The 17,935-nt window shown below is 44.5% G+C and overlaps 1 protein-coding gene across 3 annotated transcripts in view; it reads right to left on the bottom strand.

Annotated features, from left to right (window-relative positions):
* sh3tc1 (SH3 domain and tetratricopeptide repeats 1) overlaps positions 1-17,935 on the bottom strand; it is a 254,841-nt gene that overhangs the window by 226,865 nt on the left and 10,041 nt on the right. For all 3 annotated transcript variants that reach the window (XR_013934552.1, XM_080451203.1, XM_080451204.1), the window contains exons 4-14: positions 17,257-17,362; positions 16,911-17,057; positions 8,308-8,506; positions 7,690-7,766; positions 6,998-7,193; positions 5,928-6,058; positions 4,356-4,397; positions 3,188-4,199; positions 1,382-1,791; positions 729-869; positions 25-249 (exon numbers count right to left, since the gene is read on the bottom strand). Coding sequence is in view for 2 of the 3 variants with exons in the window: in XM_080451203.1 (XP_080307329.1) it covers positions 25-249; positions 729-869; positions 1,382-1,791; positions 3,188-4,199; positions 4,356-4,397; positions 5,928-6,058; positions 6,998-7,193; positions 7,690-7,766; positions 8,308-8,506; positions 16,911-17,057; positions 17,257-17,362 (2,686 nt within the window). In the remaining variant the exon portion in view is untranslated. The remainder of the gene's footprint in view (positions 1-24; positions 250-728; positions 870-1,381; positions 1,792-3,187; positions 4,200-4,355; positions 4,398-5,927; positions 6,059-6,997; positions 7,194-7,689; positions 7,767-8,307; positions 8,507-16,910; positions 17,058-17,256; positions 17,363-17,935) is intronic.

The following is a 17,935-nucleotide window of genomic DNA, read 5'->3' as shown; positions in this document are numbered from 1 at the left end:
ATGAACCCTGTGTAGTATACTCACAGACAGCATGGTCGGCGTAGACAGAGAGCAGCAGCGCCCACTCTAGGCAGCCTTTAGCGTTGTTCAGGTGTCCCTGGTTCACGTAGTGCTGTCCCAGCTCCAGTAGCACTGTGATGAAGTTCTCCTCATGGTGCTCCTCTCTGTCCAGCTCAGAGAAGATCTCCACAGCACTGAGGAGATGCGTCTCCGCCAGGCGTTTAGCTCCCGCCTTCAGGCACAGCATACCTGCAGCACAACACATGAGACTAAGTGAGGGTTGATACAGTACATCAAATGTGCTGCTTTGTTATTTTGTATAAGAGGCTATTTGTACCATAGCACATCAAACAGCTAAAGGTAGGGTAAGTGATTTTCTTTGATTAAAATAAGTGTTAAATAGCTCTATATTCTGAGAGTACTCATTGCTATAGAGTGTTCAGTGACAGTCTCCAAAACAACTTTTGTTTTCACCAAAGAATATCACTTACCTTTAACGGCAGCTCCAGTGCATCACAGGAGTGGGACACATCGGCAGACAAAAGGAGTAAAGTACTGGAGTATCTCGGACGATTAAATGCCTTTTTAAGTGACTAACGTTTTAATAAAATTGAGTTTTATTCATTAAAATAAGTCCCTGATTGCAGCTTCAATGTAATGTAATGTGATGTTATGTTATGTAATATACAGTAAACAGTGTCAAAATGGAGCATTAAGGGATTTTTCACCTAAATTAGCCAGAGCTACGGCCCAGTTGTGTCTGTCCTCAAACTCCTCACAGATGTCGACGGCAGCCCGATAGCTCTCTGCTGCCCTCCGCAGGTCACCCATGCACCGCAGGGCCACACCACGCATGTTGAGCACCACTCCTAAACACCACAAAACCAAACCAAACCAAACCAGACCACAATAATTCAATTAGTATCTAAAGACTTAAAAAAATATTTTTTACAGTGTGCTTCTGTAGGAGGCCAGTTATCTATACGAGGGTCTGTGTGTGTGTGTGTGTGTGTGTGTGTGTGTGTGTGTGTGTGTGTGTGTGTGTGTGTGTGTGTGTGTGTGTGTGTGTGTGTGTGTGTGTGTGTGTCCGTACTAGCTAACCTCGCAATTCTTTCACATTATGTTTTATACTTTTTGAAATATTGAATTTCAATTTGAAATGAAATGGCCTGATCAGATAGTCCTGAACCATGGCCACATTTGGAGATGAATGATGTCAGTAACAGAAATAGAAAAAATTGAGAAAGGAAAAACAAGAACAAGTCGTAAGAAGTGGATTGAACAATTTGTCAAAAAGTTAGGGCAAAAAAAACATCTTGACCTATTTTATGACCTTTGACCTTGACCTCTCCCCATTAAAAAAAAAACAACAGTAACTGACCTTCCTGAGGCGTGGTGCAGTGCTCCGGCATGGACGCCAGGATGGCGTCTAAAATCTCCACGGCCGTCTCTGGCCGGCCGTCACAGACGTGAAGCCACGCCAGCCACACAAGGGCGCTGTTTCTTTCGGGGACTGGCACAGGGGAGAGGCTCTGAGAAGGAGGGCTGCGGTTGACCAGAGCGTGCATGGAGCGCACGGCGTGGCCCACCATTCCGTGCTTGTGGAACAGCTGCGAGAGGCACAGGGTGACGGCCTGGCTCAGAGCGTGATGGTGATGATGGTGCCGGTCCCTCCCTCCTCCTCCGTTTAACACCGTCGTTGCAGGTTCCTGGGTGAAGGACAGCGCCCGGGACAAATACGGCGCTACTTGAGCCGGAATGGAGGTGTCCTTCTTGATCCTGAAGATGGGGCTGTCACGATAGTGACATTTGTCATACACATAATTGTGATTAATTAATGTTTTAATTGTGTTTTGATTAATGGAACATATATAAACAGTTCTGTTTGCCTAGGCTTTGTAAACAGACAAATGTAGTCAAAATAGATTAATCTACAACTTCTAGTTCTTGTAGAACAATTTTTCTTTAAATTGTTTTTTGAAAAGAATGTCCCAAAACACACAGAATAGGCATGCCAGGTTTAAAGTAGTTAAAAGAGCGCAGACAACAACTGTTTTAAACAGATGAATGGAAACGATTATGCAAAAATAATTGCAATTAGCTCAAATGATTGCGATCAGGCGATACGTCATGAGAACTCCGGATGACACGTTTGTGATGCCCATGCACCCCTGCAAGTAATGCAACCCCACCCACAAGCCAATAGGCTCTATGCACAGCAGCCATATTGGAAATAAATTGGGCCTCTTCCTTACTTCCTTCACAGGTTTTACCAATGATACTAATGAAGGCTCTGTTCCATTTCATGTAGCACAGTGTTTCTGAAACCTTTAAATTTCAAGGACCCCCATCACTCAGATAGTGTACAAATGGAAACAAATGGAACCATTTGTACACTCTAAAGCAGGGCTACTCAACTTAAGATGGCTCAGGGGCCACTCAGCAAAATACCAAAAGTCCAAGGGGCCGCCAGCTAAAAATGACGGTCCTATTTTGGATTTTGTAACACACACTACACATTGTTATTGTTATAAGAAAATGTACTTTTTGACATCATATTGAAAGTGTACCTGTTTATTTTGTGTGTATGTCCAGTGGCATCAGTTCAGCAAAAGCTAAGGTATGGCAAGGTTAGGGTTGCGGTTGCGGTTGCCAACTCCCAGAGATTGAATTAACGGACACCTATCCTGGGCGCGCGGCGAAGGCGTGCGGCCGAAAAAAATTGGGGGTCAAACCCCCCCAAAAAAACGAAATGCATAGAAAACTATGCATTATACCTGTAACAATTGACGCACCTGTATGTATGTCTGTCTGTTTGTTTTTGAAAAAAAAAATAGCAACACATATATTTGAACGGAAATGTTGGGGCCCGCGGGCCGCGGGTTGAGTAGCGCTGAGTAGCGCTGCTCTAAAGAGTTACACACCCTTTAAGGGGCCATTTGGAACCCCCTCAAGGAACCATGAGGGTCCCTGGACCACACTTTGAGACCCAATGGTGTAAACTGTATGTTTCCAGTGAGACAAAATGCACAATATCAGCACCCTGACTCTGTTTGACCAGAATGGAACAGAGCCTTCATTAGTATCATTGGTAACACCTGTGAAGGAAGTAAGAAGAAGCCCAATTTCTCTCCAAAATGGCTGCTGTGCATAGAGCCTATTACACTAGAGATTCAAACAGCCCTACCCGTAGAACTCTGTGGTGTTCTGCAGAACCAGAGACAGGGCACTGAGGCAGTCGCTCAGCCTGGCGGAAGGGTGGAGAGAAGCCTGCCTCGTGGAGCTGAAACTGAGGTGGGGGAGGTGGAGATCCCTGTACAGTCTGCCCAGGCTCAGGTACCCGTGGCTGGGGGAAACGTTCCGTCCTCCAGAGGTCTCCTCCGTGGAAAGAACCAGGAGCCTTTCGATAAACGGCACGGCGCCCGCGTCATCGCTCCACCTCAGGTGGAGCTTGGCCAATAAGAAACAGGCGCGGGCCTCGGCCATGGCGTTGCGCGACAGCACAGCTTTCTTCAGGACGTACTTCAGCACCTCCGAGTCCTTCTCCACGCTCGCCGCACAGTACGGGAAGCCCATGAGCAAGGCGCCGATACGCTCCGCCAGCGCAAAGTACTTTTCGGTGTTTTTCTGCACCAGATACACGACGGCGAGGTTAGCGTAGATGCTAGCTAGTAGCCTCATGTCCGTGAAGCCGTCTCGCGGCACACTGAGCGCCTCCTCAAAGTAAACCCTGGCCTGGCTGAACTTTGACCTCCCGGCGCAGAGCTTGCCCAACAGGAAGCACAGGCGGCTCTGCGACCAGTAGAGGCGCTTCTTCCTCGCCGTCTCCCTGGCCGCGCCCAGGAAGGCCGCCAGCTCGTCCTCGTCCGATTGGCCGGCGAAGGCGGAGGAAGCGAGGAGCTCCGGAGTCAGCCCGTAGAGGGCGCCGAACTCCGGTTTGCAGTTGGAGCCGTCCAGGAAGGTGAGCAGGGGAATGAAGTGTTCCGTGTCATTGCTTCCTTCCACCACTGGGTGGACGGTGAAACACGGAGCCACGGGGACCGTAACGGCAGCCTCCTGGACCGGGTCTCCTCCCTGGGTTAGATCTGTTGTCGCAGCAGTGCAAGAAGACGGTGGATCTTTCCCTTGGTTAAGAATCCGCAAAATATTTCCCTTGAGTTCAACCGGTGGCTCAGCGTCGACTTTGCCTGAAGAACCGTCTGCAAATGGTTAGCGAGAGGATTAATGTGATGTTGAAATAATGGCAGACTGCATGGTTGGAGATGACTCAATATAACGTCAATATGATCATCTGATGAGCATTGATGACATATTTGCGTTACAGAGGTGTATGGTGGGGAAGTGGAAAAACCTACTTTGTGCTGCTTTCTTGTCAGGATCCTGTTGATTACTTGGATCTGGGAACGAACAATGAAAAGGAAAAACTGAAAATAAATCCCCAAATCCATGAAAGCACATTAAATCAATCAAAGAGAAGTGGAAATGAGTACTAATGAAAGCAAGATGAAAATTCAAGCAGCCTCATCACTTGTGCTGCTGCAACAAAACAGAAATGTGTTTGTAATTGTTGAAACCCTGGGTTCAATCCAGTCAGAGCCATGTATTTGGTTTACTGTATTATGCTGTTGAAATCAGCAAGGCCTCATTAGTTCCCAATGTGTCTTCAAAGACACCTCAGTTGCAATTACTGCATTCCAGCCAGTAAATTCAACTTGAAATCTGACTACAATAATGGTGTTTGCACACTGCATGATTTGTGAGATGGGAAAACTCAAATCTGAGTTGGCTTTCGTCATACACCAATGCATTCTCACACCCGTGACTATTTGACATTTCGGAGGTACCTGCAACGTTGCATGCTGACGGGGGACATGATGATTCACGATTCTGTCCCTATCAGTACGTAGCCTGGTAAACCATCCCGGTCGCGTGAATTCACATTATCATGCGTCTGTCAATCACAGGGCCCTGAGCACAGATGCTGATTGGCTTTTGCACTTTTTTGGTTTCTGCAAAACGCCCACCCAACGCTTGGGGCCAGGCCAGTCTGCAGAAGACACATGATAATGTGTATTCTTGTGACCGGGATGGTTTACCAGGCTAATCGGTACGTAACTCGAGTCGGCTGAAGCGGACTTCGCAACTGGGGCTCCCATGTTGTTGTTTGGTCAGAGGTTGTCCCATGCCATCTAAAGTACTGTACGGCCTGAGAGCGACAGTATGTTGTCCTAACAGCAGCCACACAGCACCCAATCTGGGAACCCATTCGGTAAAAAAAACTGGGGGGGGGAACTTGTTTTGCTCCTCCCCTTTCTTAGTCCACTTCCTCCCAGGTGCTCCTGTGTTTATTCCTACTAACAACAACTGGGGTGATATTTTGGGGTGATACTTCATATTGGGACGTATCAGGATTGCTTTTCAAAGCAGTGGGAGTAGGTTTGTCAGTGTTGGTTTACTCCATCGTTCAAACCCATGTACATTGAATTTCTCCAGACATATCAGTAAGCGTAGATTACTGATCATCTGGCTAGTGGTCCCCATAAGAAGATGAGTCTGTATTGCAACTCTTGGCTACAAGGTTTTAGTTTAATCTACAATACATATAGTATTGGAATTATACCCACTTAAAGGGATATTTCACTTTCAAACATGTTTGGGGTAATTTTATCGTCTACTCAGGCTTTTGCGAGCACCCCAGACAGTTTTTAAGTTGCTTGATTCAATATTTAGATATTTGATATTCATTTAATCAGACACGCCCCCTTCCTATACAAACCCATTGTAACTTCAAACTCCATTTTAACCATGATGGATTAATCGAAAACACCTGTTCTGGGTCCTGGCGACTGATATTTTCAATTACATTTTTCATTATTCTTTTTAAAATTTTGGGGGAAAATGTAAATATATATATATATCTGTGTTACCCAGCTTGTAGATGTAGCCAACGTCAATCTGAGCCGTCTTCTTCAACAAGGTCATGGTTTCCTCTATGACCTGCTCCTCTTTCAGACTGAAGAACACCCTCTCCTCTTCATCCAGGAAGATGTCTGCCGATCTGAAACAGGGACAGATTGCACAGTCTCTGCTACTTTTCTGTCTACTTTTGTGTCCTCCGTGCACAAGGTCGTTATGATGCCATGATAATGACAATAATACACATTATCTAATGGTTAGTCTTGTGTAGCCAGACAGCTATTCCACAATCTCCGAATAATGTATAGAGTCTGGAACTACACCTCCAAGAAAAGACTGTAAAGACGGGGAGGAGGAGCCGTCACAGCCGTCAGATCCGCATCCTCTGATCTTTTTCAGAGCTTCCGTTGCTCTTGACTGTTTGATGGAAGCATTTGAAAATTGTGGGAGGCTACAGTCTGGCTCACGAGACTATCTAATGGCTAATCTAATCTAAACAAGAACTCACTCAGTAGAGTTTTAGTGCCAAGGCCTAAAAATCTCCCCAGTTTGCTCCTTTTTTTAAAAAGATGAATCTTTTGGCTTTTAATGATAGGATATAGTAGTCTGACAGGAAATGGGGGAGTGACATCGGGATCGGGACTCAAACTAGCAATGCACTGTCAGGCTACTTTGAAGCCTAAGTGCCTGGACCACTACGCCAGCAGTCCAGGCCCAGTTTGCTTCTTTCAATGTGTGACCAAAATCCATAGGTTTGTTTTAATCTTGGTAGCATGACGGTAAACCGCAAATTGAGTCTATTAGAGTCCAAGAGATTATGTTCATTTGAAAACTGAATGTTTGGCCAGATGGTGGCAGTAGAGGAAAGCTTGTGAGGTCACTAAAATCACCAGGCTCCTTCATCCTGGGGGCATCCGTTCAACTTGTAGATCGGCTATTTTTATGCTATATTAACAAATCTTGCTGGTGACCCCCTGGAACCTCCTCAAGGACCCCTGGGGGTCCCCGGACCCCACTTTGAAAACCACTGAAATATAGGTTCTAATTGGAACAGTAAACAGAGGCGCTACGCTTCACTTACTCACAAATGTCATTGGTTGGTTTGACCAGGCCGGTCCTGACCAGCCCCACCTCTCCCGTCGCCTCCAGCCTCCCCACGAACCAATCAAAACAGGACACCAGAAGTCCCACGATGATGATGTCATCACCGGACGCCACAGTGAGCTCGTCGGGTCCCTCGGCGTCATAATCTGCTGTGGCCACACAGCTTCCTCTGGCTGAGAGATTATATTATATTATATCGTTTCTGTCGGGTGGAAACCTCATATGTCCAAAACTGTTACTTTTCAGGATTCAAATTCAGAAATAGCAAAAGTATCAGATCTACAAGCTCAAAACGCGCCGCTTCGCGCCACGTTTCAAGCTTGTAGATCTGCTACTTTTGATGCTTTTGTGTGACGCTGTAGTATGATCAAGTAGGGAATTAATTTACCAAAAAAAAAACACAAAAAGTAAAAATATGGAGATAAGAGGTTTCTGCCCGACAGCAACGACATATGCGATTATATGAGATTAGTTTAGGTTAGATTAGATTAGTTTAAATTAAATTAGTTTTTTATTAGTTAGTTTAGATTAGATTTGTTTACATTACATTACATTAGATTACATTACTTCAATCATAATGTCTAGGTTCCATAATGTTTGAAATTTTCTCAGATAATATGTAGCAAACAAAACAAAGTGGAGCTCATTTGACTCTACAGTCCTACTCACCAAACTGGAGAGCAAACTCACAGGCCGGCTTGCCTCCACCAACCAGAATGTTTTCTGGACAGGATTTCAGAAACCACCTGTGGGCAGACAGACACAGGACCGCCACCACAATAAGCACATGGGGGGGGGGCAACTCATGGATTAAAGCAAAATAAAATCTCCCGACTAAAAAGATTGTATGAACAAGTCTTATTATGCAATTTGTGAAAGGAGTCCCCCACAGCACACTGGTTCCTAAACAATTAACACAATATGTAAAATGATGTTCTAGTAGTATTGTTCCTGCTGTTCTTCATACTGCCAACCAGGTGAATAGGCTTTAACTTTTGCTTTTATGAAATATCTGAGACCATTAGGGTTTTATGGAAGATGCTTCTAAAAAATATTGCTAGTTTGACCACTTCAAATTCTCTAATCTTAAAATAAATAAAATATAGAAGCTCTCATCAACTGAGAACTTGAATCATTTGAGACAAGCACAACTGAGAGACACACACACACACACACACACACACACACACACACACACCCCCCCCACACCCCCCCCCCCACACACACACACACACACACACACACACACACACACACACACACACACACACACACACACACACTCACTGATAGAAGGGAACAACAGGCTCCAGGGTAGGGTTGGGTTTGGTTCCTCTGGCTCCGTCGCCCAGGCAGTGCACCGTCCATCCGGAGCCCAGGAACGGAGGCTCAAACTGGGCTATGTCCCCCTGCTCCAGGTACAGGTCCCCTCCAAAAGTGGAGCTGTCGAACATCTGGTTGGCAGTGCAGCTGGCAAACAGTGAGCCTGTTGGACAGAACAAAAGAGTTTAAAGGAGTAGTTCACCCAAAAAAGCATTGAATTCATGAAGTTTTTTTTGTTTTTGTCGCATTCCTAAGGCAATAGTTTGATGACCGGCGGTCTCTCTGGTAGGAGACTCAAAGAGTATCCTTTGAGTCTCCTACCGGATAAATTTGCATTTTTCCACCGGTAATCAAATTATTGGCTTAGGAATGCGACAAAAACAAAAAAATCTCCATGAATTCAATGCTGGGTGAACTACTCCTTTAAGTCAGATGCAGATCTGCTATGTTTGCAATTTTTGACGATCATTGACAAAAACGAAGGACATTTTCTCAATGATTTAAATTAGTACTTGTGGAAGCCAAACCACAGAGATAACAGTTCATATTGATATTTCATAATTAATGTGTATTGAGTAAAATGGTAAAACCTAAATATTTGAAGAAGATAAATAATTGCTAAATTCATATGTTTAATTCATGGTATATGTATGTACTGACAAGTACTGACATAAGAGGACTTTTGCTTTAAGAGAACTTCAGAGAGTACCTTTGTTAATTAAGGCCTGTGATAATTAAGGTTGAGTAAGGACAGGTGTGTATTGTGTCACTGTGACATTTTGATGATTAGACTCAGCTGCTGTCATCAGTGGGACTGAGAGTCAATCAGTGCTAGTCAGAGTCAGACAGTTTGGAGTTTTGGAAGCATACAGTTTTCTTACCGTCTTCATCTCACACAATTGTAACCTGTGGAATATTATTTTTTGTCTTTTGAGAAGTAAAACTTCAAGTACATTTTTACAACCGTCTGGAGTGAATTATTTTAAGACAATCTTTTGGGAAATACAATAAGTGAGCAAACGAGTAAGCCACATGCTTCCAGTGGACAATTTAAACCTCTACATTTAGTAAGAAAACTTGCTTGACAGTGGATAAGATGCCTTTGAAGAGGTTTATGGAACAAAATGGAGCTTTTATTCGACAACTCATGTAAGTGACCTAACAATTTTCTCAAGAAGTCAACTAAAGAAGACAATTGCTGTTAATTGTTTGTGAACAGTTGAAACACAGCTAAAGAAGTGGAGTTGGAGAATTTGCAAGTGAATTACAATCTTGTCTGTGGTGCTTTGTGACTGTTGGTTAACAAGTGGAAAAGACTAAGACTGTCTGAATATTGGAACAACTAACAGTTGAAGCAAATAATCATGAATGAGAGTGTAACAGAAAAGCGAGTGGTTAAGCCAACACTCAAAGCAATGGAAGATAATGTGACAAAACAAATGGCCTCAAGAAGAGCTAAATTGTGTCATCTTACAGGGAAAAAGAACGAAATTCAAGCATTAATGGATGATGATTCAAATGTGAAAACTATAAGTGAAATATTGCTGTGTACATATAGACAGCTGTTATGGCAATTCAGTGAACTGAATGACTTTGTCAAAGAAGCATTTTGCCAAGTGGGACGTGACGATGAGATGAGCAAAGACCAAAAGGATTGGTTTGCTCCAAAAGCTACTTGTTACACAGACTTTGTACAAACTGTAGAGCAGTGGGTACACGTTGCCAATCTACGCCAGGAGGAGGCTAGTAAGGCTAACGATGCTGTCCGCCCTGAAGACAGTGTGTCAGTCACATCCAAGAAGTCCAGTAAATCTAAGTGTACCTCATTTAGTTCTGCTTCATCATCTTCAACTATACGTGCACGGTTGGAAATGGAAAAAGCTGGACTGGTAGCAAAAGTAGCTACTTTGAAGCACAAACAGGCTCTAGAGGAGCAGGAATTGAAGCTCAAGGAGCAGGAAAGGAAGCTCAAAGCAGAAAGAGAGGAATTAGAGCTACAAACCGGGCTTGCTGTTGCCAACGCACAATTGGATGTTTTGCTAAGATATGAAAGCTCAGTGGTGTCAAGCAAAACCAAACGCAACAGGTTGAATGTGCCAACATCTACTCCAGTGAAATCCAATGGCAACCACACTGATGGTGGTGTAGCCAGTGGCGGGAGTCAGCACAGCACTAGTGGAAGAGATGCAGGTAACAATGTGGCACAGGTTCCTGTCATTTCAATTAATGATTCTGTGACAACAGATACTCTGGTTACTGTCATGCAAAGACAAAATGACATTACCGAATGCCTAATGAAACAGCAAAAACATTCAACACTGCCACCACAGACCATTCCTATCTTTAAGGGAGACCCAATGGAGTATCATTCTTTCATGAAAGCGTTTGAACATGGTGTAGAGACCAAGACTGAAAACAGCAAAGATCGGCTCTATTTTATGGAGCAACACACAAGTGGAAAGCCTAGAGATTTAGTCCGCAGCTGTTTTCACATGGACCCAGATGAGGGTTACCAGGAAGCCAAGAGACTTCTGAAAGAGCGCTTTGGTGACAAATACAAAATCTCAGTGGCATATATTGACAAGGCATTGTCTTGGCCTAGCATTAAAGCAGAGGACACCAATGCACTTGAATCATTTGCTATCTTCTTAACAAGTTGCGGTAATGCAATGGCAGATCTGGATTATTTGGACGAAATGGAAAGTGCTGCCAGCATGCGCACGATCATCACAAAACTGCCATACAGGTTGAGAGAGAGATTCAGAAGTGTTGCTTTGGACATTCAGAAAAAGCAAGATCGCAGGACAAGATTCAAAGATATTGTGGCGTTCATCAACAGGCAGGCTGAACTTGCTTCGCACCCTGTGTTTGGTGAACTGAAGGATAAACCCCAAGGGCAGCTGCCAGACAAAAAGGCAGAAAAGCCAAGTGGCAAGAAAAGTTTCACTACTACAGCTACAGAAGTAAACACACAGAAAAGTGTTGCTTTTGGTACAAGTGAGAAGAAGAAACCACAAGGTAAAGCGGACAAGGCATTCAGCAAACCTTGTGTCTTTTGTCAAGGAGACCATACAATGGAACAGTGCAAGAAACTGCAGAAACTGCTGCATAAAGAAAAACTGGAGTTCCTGAAAAGCAAAGGACTTTGCTTCAGTTGTCTCCTATTTGGACACATGAGTAAGGCTTGTGGAGAAAAGTTGAGCTGTCAGATTTGTTCAGCAACACACCCTACACTCCTACACATAAAGCAGAAAAATAAAGACCCTCCAAAGGAGGAGGCTCCGTCGGAGGCTCCAACGGAGAAGCAATCTGTTATCAGCGGATTTGTAGGCATGGAGGACACATGCTCCCAAACTGGGGCCGGGTGCACTGATAGTATTCTCGCTATTGTTCCTGTGCAAGTAAAAGCGAAGAAAGGCAACAAAGTGGTGACTTGCTATGCATTCCTGGATCCCGGGAGCAATGCTTCCTTCTGCACTAACAAGCTCATGAATGACCTCAATCTGCAAGGAAGAAAGGTGAACATCCTTCTCACCACTATGGGAGAACAAAAGACAATCTCCTGCAATGCTGTAACGGATCTGGAAGTGAGTAATCTAGATGGAGATGACTACATGGAGCTCACTGAAGTGTTTACACAACACGCTATCCCTGTGGGTAAGGAGAATATCCCAACCCAGGAAGAAGTGGATAAATGGCCTCATCTACGTGATGTGCAAATCCCATCAATTGAGGCAGACATAGGTCTATTGATTGGGACGGATGTTGCAAAGGCTTTGGAACCAGAGGAGGTAATCCGCAGTGTTAAGGATGGACCTTATGCAGTACGCACAGCTTTGGGATGGACCATAAATGGACCACTGCGCGAGAACACCCGAAGTCGGACAAAGACTGGATATCCACAGATCCTGACCAATCGGATCTCTGTCGCTAGACTGGAAGAATTGTGGACTCAACAATTTAAGTATGATTTTCCTGAGACTGCTCAAGGAGAGCAGCTGGAAATGTCTAAGGAAGATAAGTTGTTTATGGACAGAGTCTCTCAATCAACAAAACTTGAGAATGGCCACTATTCTATTGGCTTACCATTGAAGAATACTGCCGTTAAAATGCCCAACAACAGAGCATTAGCAGAACAGCGTGTGCTTAACATAAAGAAGAAGCTTATGAGGGATCAGTCATTCCAAGAAGACTATGTCAGATTCATGGCAGATATGATCAACAAGGGCTACGCTGTGAAAGTCCCAGATGAAGAGTTAAGCCGCTGTGATGGAAAGGTGTGGTTTATCCCACATCATGGCGTATATCACCCCAAAAAACACAAAATACGGGTGGTATTCGACTGTGGTGCTTCGTACCAGGGAACCACGCTTAACGAAGAACTGCTGCAAGGGCCAGACTTGACAAGCAGTCTGATCGGGGTCCTAACAAGGTTCCGCCAAGAACAGGTGGCTATCATGGCTGATGTGGAAGCTATGTTCCACCAGGTTAAAGTCCCACCAGAAGATGCTGACCTTCTTAGGTTCTTGTGGTGGCCAGAAGGTGACGTCTCACAGGCGCTGCAGGAGTACAGGATGGAGGTACACTTGTTTGGTGCCACTTCCTCACCAAGCTGTGCTAACTATGCCTTGAGAAAATGTGCTGTAGACAACAGACACCTTTTTGATGCAGCTGTGGTGGATACAGTCTTGCATAATTTTTACGTTGATGACTGTCTAAGATCAGTCACCTCTGAACAAGATGCAGTCAAGTTATATCATGACCTGAAGGCCACTTGTCAGAAAGGAGGCTTCAGGCTGACAAAGTGGATGAGTAACAACGTGGGAGTGTTAGCAAACATTCCACAAGAGGATCGAGCAAAAGAAGTCAAAGACCTCGACCTTGACCAGGATTCGCTTCCTGTTGAGAGAGTTCTAGGGGTACAATGGTGTATCCAGTCAGATAAGTTCAAGTTCCGAGTGAACATACAACAGAAGCCCCTCACGAGGAGAGGAATCTTGTCAATGATGAGTTCTGTATATGACCCACTAGGGATGTTGTCACCAATCATACTGCCTGCCAGATTCATTCTGCAAGAATTGTGTAGACTGAGAACCAGCTGGGATGACGCGGTGCCAGAACATCTTGCACAACAATGGTGCACGTGGGTGGAAGAGCTTCAGCAACTAAGCGACTTTGGAGTGGATCGATGCTTCAAGCCACCAGAGTATGGAGAAGTAGTGAAGGCTCAGCTGCATCATTTTTGCGATGCGAGCGAAACAGGCTATGGTACCGTCACATACCTAGTCCAACAGAACAAGAGAAATCAAATACATTGCGCATTCGTCTTGGGGAAGGCGAGGGTTACCCCACTCAAGCCTACAACTATCCCAAGGTTGGAGCTGACAGCAGCAACGCTGGCTGTTAAAGTGGATCTCATGCTGAAGAAGGAGCTGCAGCTCTCGCTGTCAGATTCTATGTTTTGGACAGACAGCACTGCTGTGCTTAAGTACATAGCCAATGAGAATACCAGATTCAAGACATTCGTGGCAAACAGGGTTTCCACAATCCTGCAAGCATCAAAAGTGCAGCAATGGAACTACATAAACACTCAACTGAATCCTGCTGATTATGCTTCTAGGGGTCAAAAGGTGAGCACCTTCATGCAGAACAAAGTCTGGATTGCAGGGCCTGATTTTCTCAGTAAACCAGGAGAAGAATGGCCAGAGAAATGTGATCATCTGGAGTGCCTTACAGCAGCTGATCCTGAGGTGAAGAAAAGTGTTTTGGTAAATGCTGTTACAGCGGAAGAAAGCACTGATGTGATGCAACAGTTGATTGGATACTTCTCTTCATGGACACGTCTAAAAAAGGCAGTGGCATGGCTCAGCCGAGTCAGAAGTACCCTGAGAATCCTGTCACAGAAGAGAAAGGAATTGGATGGAATACACCAAGATCAACAATCAGTGAACAAGGAAATGTTGAGCTACAAAAAGAGCCTCAAACCGACCTACCTTACTGTGGATGAAATGCGACAAGCTGAACTGATCATCATCAGTCACTGTCAGCAAAAGAAGTTTCAGGAGGAAATAACTGCTCTTCAGCGGCATGAGCTCATCAAAAGAAGTAGTCAGATCTTTAGACTAAATCCTATTCTACAAGATGGCATCCTTCGTGTTGGAGGGAGACTTAGTCGAGCAGCAATGCCTGCTGAAGCCAAGCACCCAGCAATCCTGCCTAAAGACCATCGTGTGGCTGTTCTGATTCTTCGAGATGTTCATGAGCGGCTGGGACACAGTGGGCGTAATCACATCTTGTCTCATTTACGCCAAAGATACTGGATTCCCAGCGCCTACTCATTGATCAGGAAAATACTATCTCAATGTACAACCTGTCGTAGACAACATGGTGCATTGGGCACACAGATGATGGCAGATCTGCCAAGAAACAGAGTCATGCCAGACGACCCACCTTTTACCAGAACTGGAGTGGATCTGTTTGGGCCTTTTGATGTTAAACGCGGAAGATCATCTGTTAAAAGGTATGGTGTTATCTTTACCTGCCTTGCCTGTCGTGCAGTCCATATAGAGATGGCTACATCACTGGAAACAGATTCATTTATCAATGCTCTCCGTCGATTTATCGCAAGAAGAGGTCAGGTGAAGGAGATGCGATCCGACAATGGTACCAACCTGGTTGGAGCTGATCGTGAGCTCAGAAAAGCTATGCAGGAGTGGAATACTGCACAAATAGAGAACAGCATGCTCCAACATGACATCAAATGGATGTTCAATCCACCAACAGGGTCCCACCATGGTGGAGTGTGGGAGAGGATCATCCGCTCCATCAGGAAAATCATGAATGTTACTCTGAGGGAACAAAGCCTAGCTGATGAGGAAAGCCTACAAACATTCTTCTGTGAATGTGAAGCCATTCTGAACAGTAGGCCCATTACTACACCTTCAAATGACATGAATGATCTGGAAGCTCTCACCCCGCAGCACTTGCTGTTGCTGAAGAACAATCCCTCATTGCCCCCAGGATTATTCCAAAGAGATGACCTGTATGCTCGTAAGCGATGGAGGCAAGTGCAGTACATGAGTGATCTTTTTTGGAAACGCTGGACCAAGGAGTACTTGCCTGAACTCCAGAAACGTCAGAAGTGGTTCAATCCTTCACGTAATTTTGTCCCAGGGGACATAGTCCTGATTGCAGACGACTCAGCCCCTAGGGGTTCATGGCTAATGGGAAGGATTGTCAAGACAGTAGAAGATGAGAATGGACTGGTCCGAAAGGTTCGGGTCAAGACGAAGACTAGTGAACTTGAGAGGCCTATAACTAAAGTCTGCCTACTTCAAGAAGCTGTGTGAAGCCCCCACACACACGCACAGACACACACAAGAAGCTGTGTGAAGCCCCCCCCCCCACTACCACCACCACCCCCCCCCCACTCTCTTTCTCTATCTCTCTCTACCTACCCATGGAAGAAGAAGATGATCGGCTGAATTCTCTATTTTTTTGATAATTTGTAATTGTTTCCATACTAGAAAGCAATTAGGGGCCGGGTATGTGGAAGCCAAACCACAGAGATAACAGTTCATATTGATATTTCATAATTAATGTGTATTGAGTAAAATGGTAAAACCTAAATATTTGAAGAAGATAAATAATTGCTAAATTCATATGTTTAATTCATGGTATATGTATGTACAAGTACTGACATAAGAGGACTTTTGCTTTAAGAGAACTTCAGAGAGTACCTTTGTTAATTAAGGCCTGTGATAATTAAGGTTGAGTAAGGACAGGTGTGTATTGTGTCACTGTGACATTTTGATGATTAGACTCAGCTGCTGTCATCAGTGGGACTGAGAGTCAATCAGTGCTAGTCAGAGTCAGACAGTTTGGAGTTTGGAAGCATACAGTTTTCTTACCGTCTTCATCTCACACAATTGTAACCTGTGGAATATTATTTTTTGTCTTTTGAGAAGTAAAACTTCAAGTACATTTTTACAACCGTCTGGAGTGAATTATTTTAAGACAATCTTTTGGGAAATACAATAAGTGAGCAAACGAGTAAGCCACATGCTTCCAGTGGACAATTTAAACCTCTACAGTACTTGTTTTGTAAACACACACGGTTTCAGTTAGTTATTGTTTTTTTCGTATAGCCTACTCAGAGGTCACGTTAGACCGGTAATTGCCGGTCATTTTATGACAAAGACTGAAAAATATAAACCTCTCGGGACATCATGACCGGTTGACAATGACACGGCAGTTCATTATAATATCACAGCATATCTCTCTCTCTCTCTCTGTGTCTCTTTTCTGCCTAATTTTTTTATTTCAGTTAACTAAAATATCGTCTCTGTCGCGACAGATGTGTCTGACGCAGAACTAATTTGATGACCAGTGGAGTCTACGGCCTCTGACCAGCCACCCCGTCATCAAATTATTGGCTCAGGAATGCGGCAAAAACTAAAGAATCTCCATGAATTCAAGGCTTCATGGTGTGTGTAATTGATAGAACATTTTGGGTGAACTACTCCTTTAATCATGCAGTTCAATTGTGTTGGGATTGACTTGTGTACCGTCTTGCATGAGGAGGCCTTGGTACATGAGGCTCAGAGTGTCCTCCTGGATGGACACCTCCATGCCCACAGCCCTGTCTCTGTCCACACTGTCCAACCAGAACTCCTGGTCCAACAACAAACTCTCCATGCACTGACCCAACAAACCTGCAGGAGAGGAGAGGAGAGGAGAGGAGAGGAGAAGAGAAGAGAAGAGAAGAGAGGAGAGGAGAGGAGAGGAGAGGAGAGGAGAGGAGAGGAGAAGAAATGTGATATGAATAAACAAATCAAGTCCCATACATGCATTTTGATATAAATATCTGATGATTAATTTAGGTTGCTTCCACAGATTAGATTAATCACATACCTAGTGTGCAATATGTAGTGAACTTCCATATTTCCTCAAATGTTTTGAACGTCACAAATATGATGTTCTCATCACAGTTGATGGACAGGATATGAGCTGACAACTCCTAGAGAGAGAGAGAGAGAGAGAGAGAGAGAGAGAGAGAGAGAGAGAGAGAGAGAGAGAGAGAGGGGGGGGGGCAGGAGGGACAATGTGACAACTGGGCTTTGCTCAGACTGCAGGTAAACATGACTTGTTTCAAGAGGTCTCCATATATGGGTACGTTACGTTTGTGACGTAACATGTGACACAGAGGTTCACAAACGTGACCTCTGGATTTGTAATGTTTGCCCCCATTAACATTGTTTTTGTGATGTCTCACCACACCACACCACACCACACTACCCCACACTACTTGCTCCTTGACCGAAAACGTGTTTTTCAGCTTCTCAGAGTACCATGTGATTTTCTCTCTCCTCAGTGAGTTGCTTGCCTGGTTGTAGCTCAACCGTGTCCTCTGCTCTGTTTACTCACTGTTTTCAATGACCACAAGCTTAAAGCCAACTTTAGTTTGCCTCTGTAGGCTGCAGGGAGAAGCTGAACCAGGCAGTGTCAGAGTAGGGCAAAAAAAAATAAGGTCTCTAAATCACACAAAGATTTGCAGGCCCCTCTGTAGTATCTCTGAGGACCCCCAAAAGGT

Source organism: Gymnoscopelus braueri, assembly GCF_963280865.1.
Source record: "Gymnoscopelus braueri genome assembly, chromosome: 15".
Classification (NCBI taxonomy): Eukaryota; Metazoa; Chordata; class Actinopteri; order Myctophiformes; family Myctophidae; genus Gymnoscopelus; species Gymnoscopelus braueri.
The sequence above is the reverse complement of the archived record's forward strand: the minus strand, read 5'-3'. Positions and strand labels throughout refer to the sequence as shown.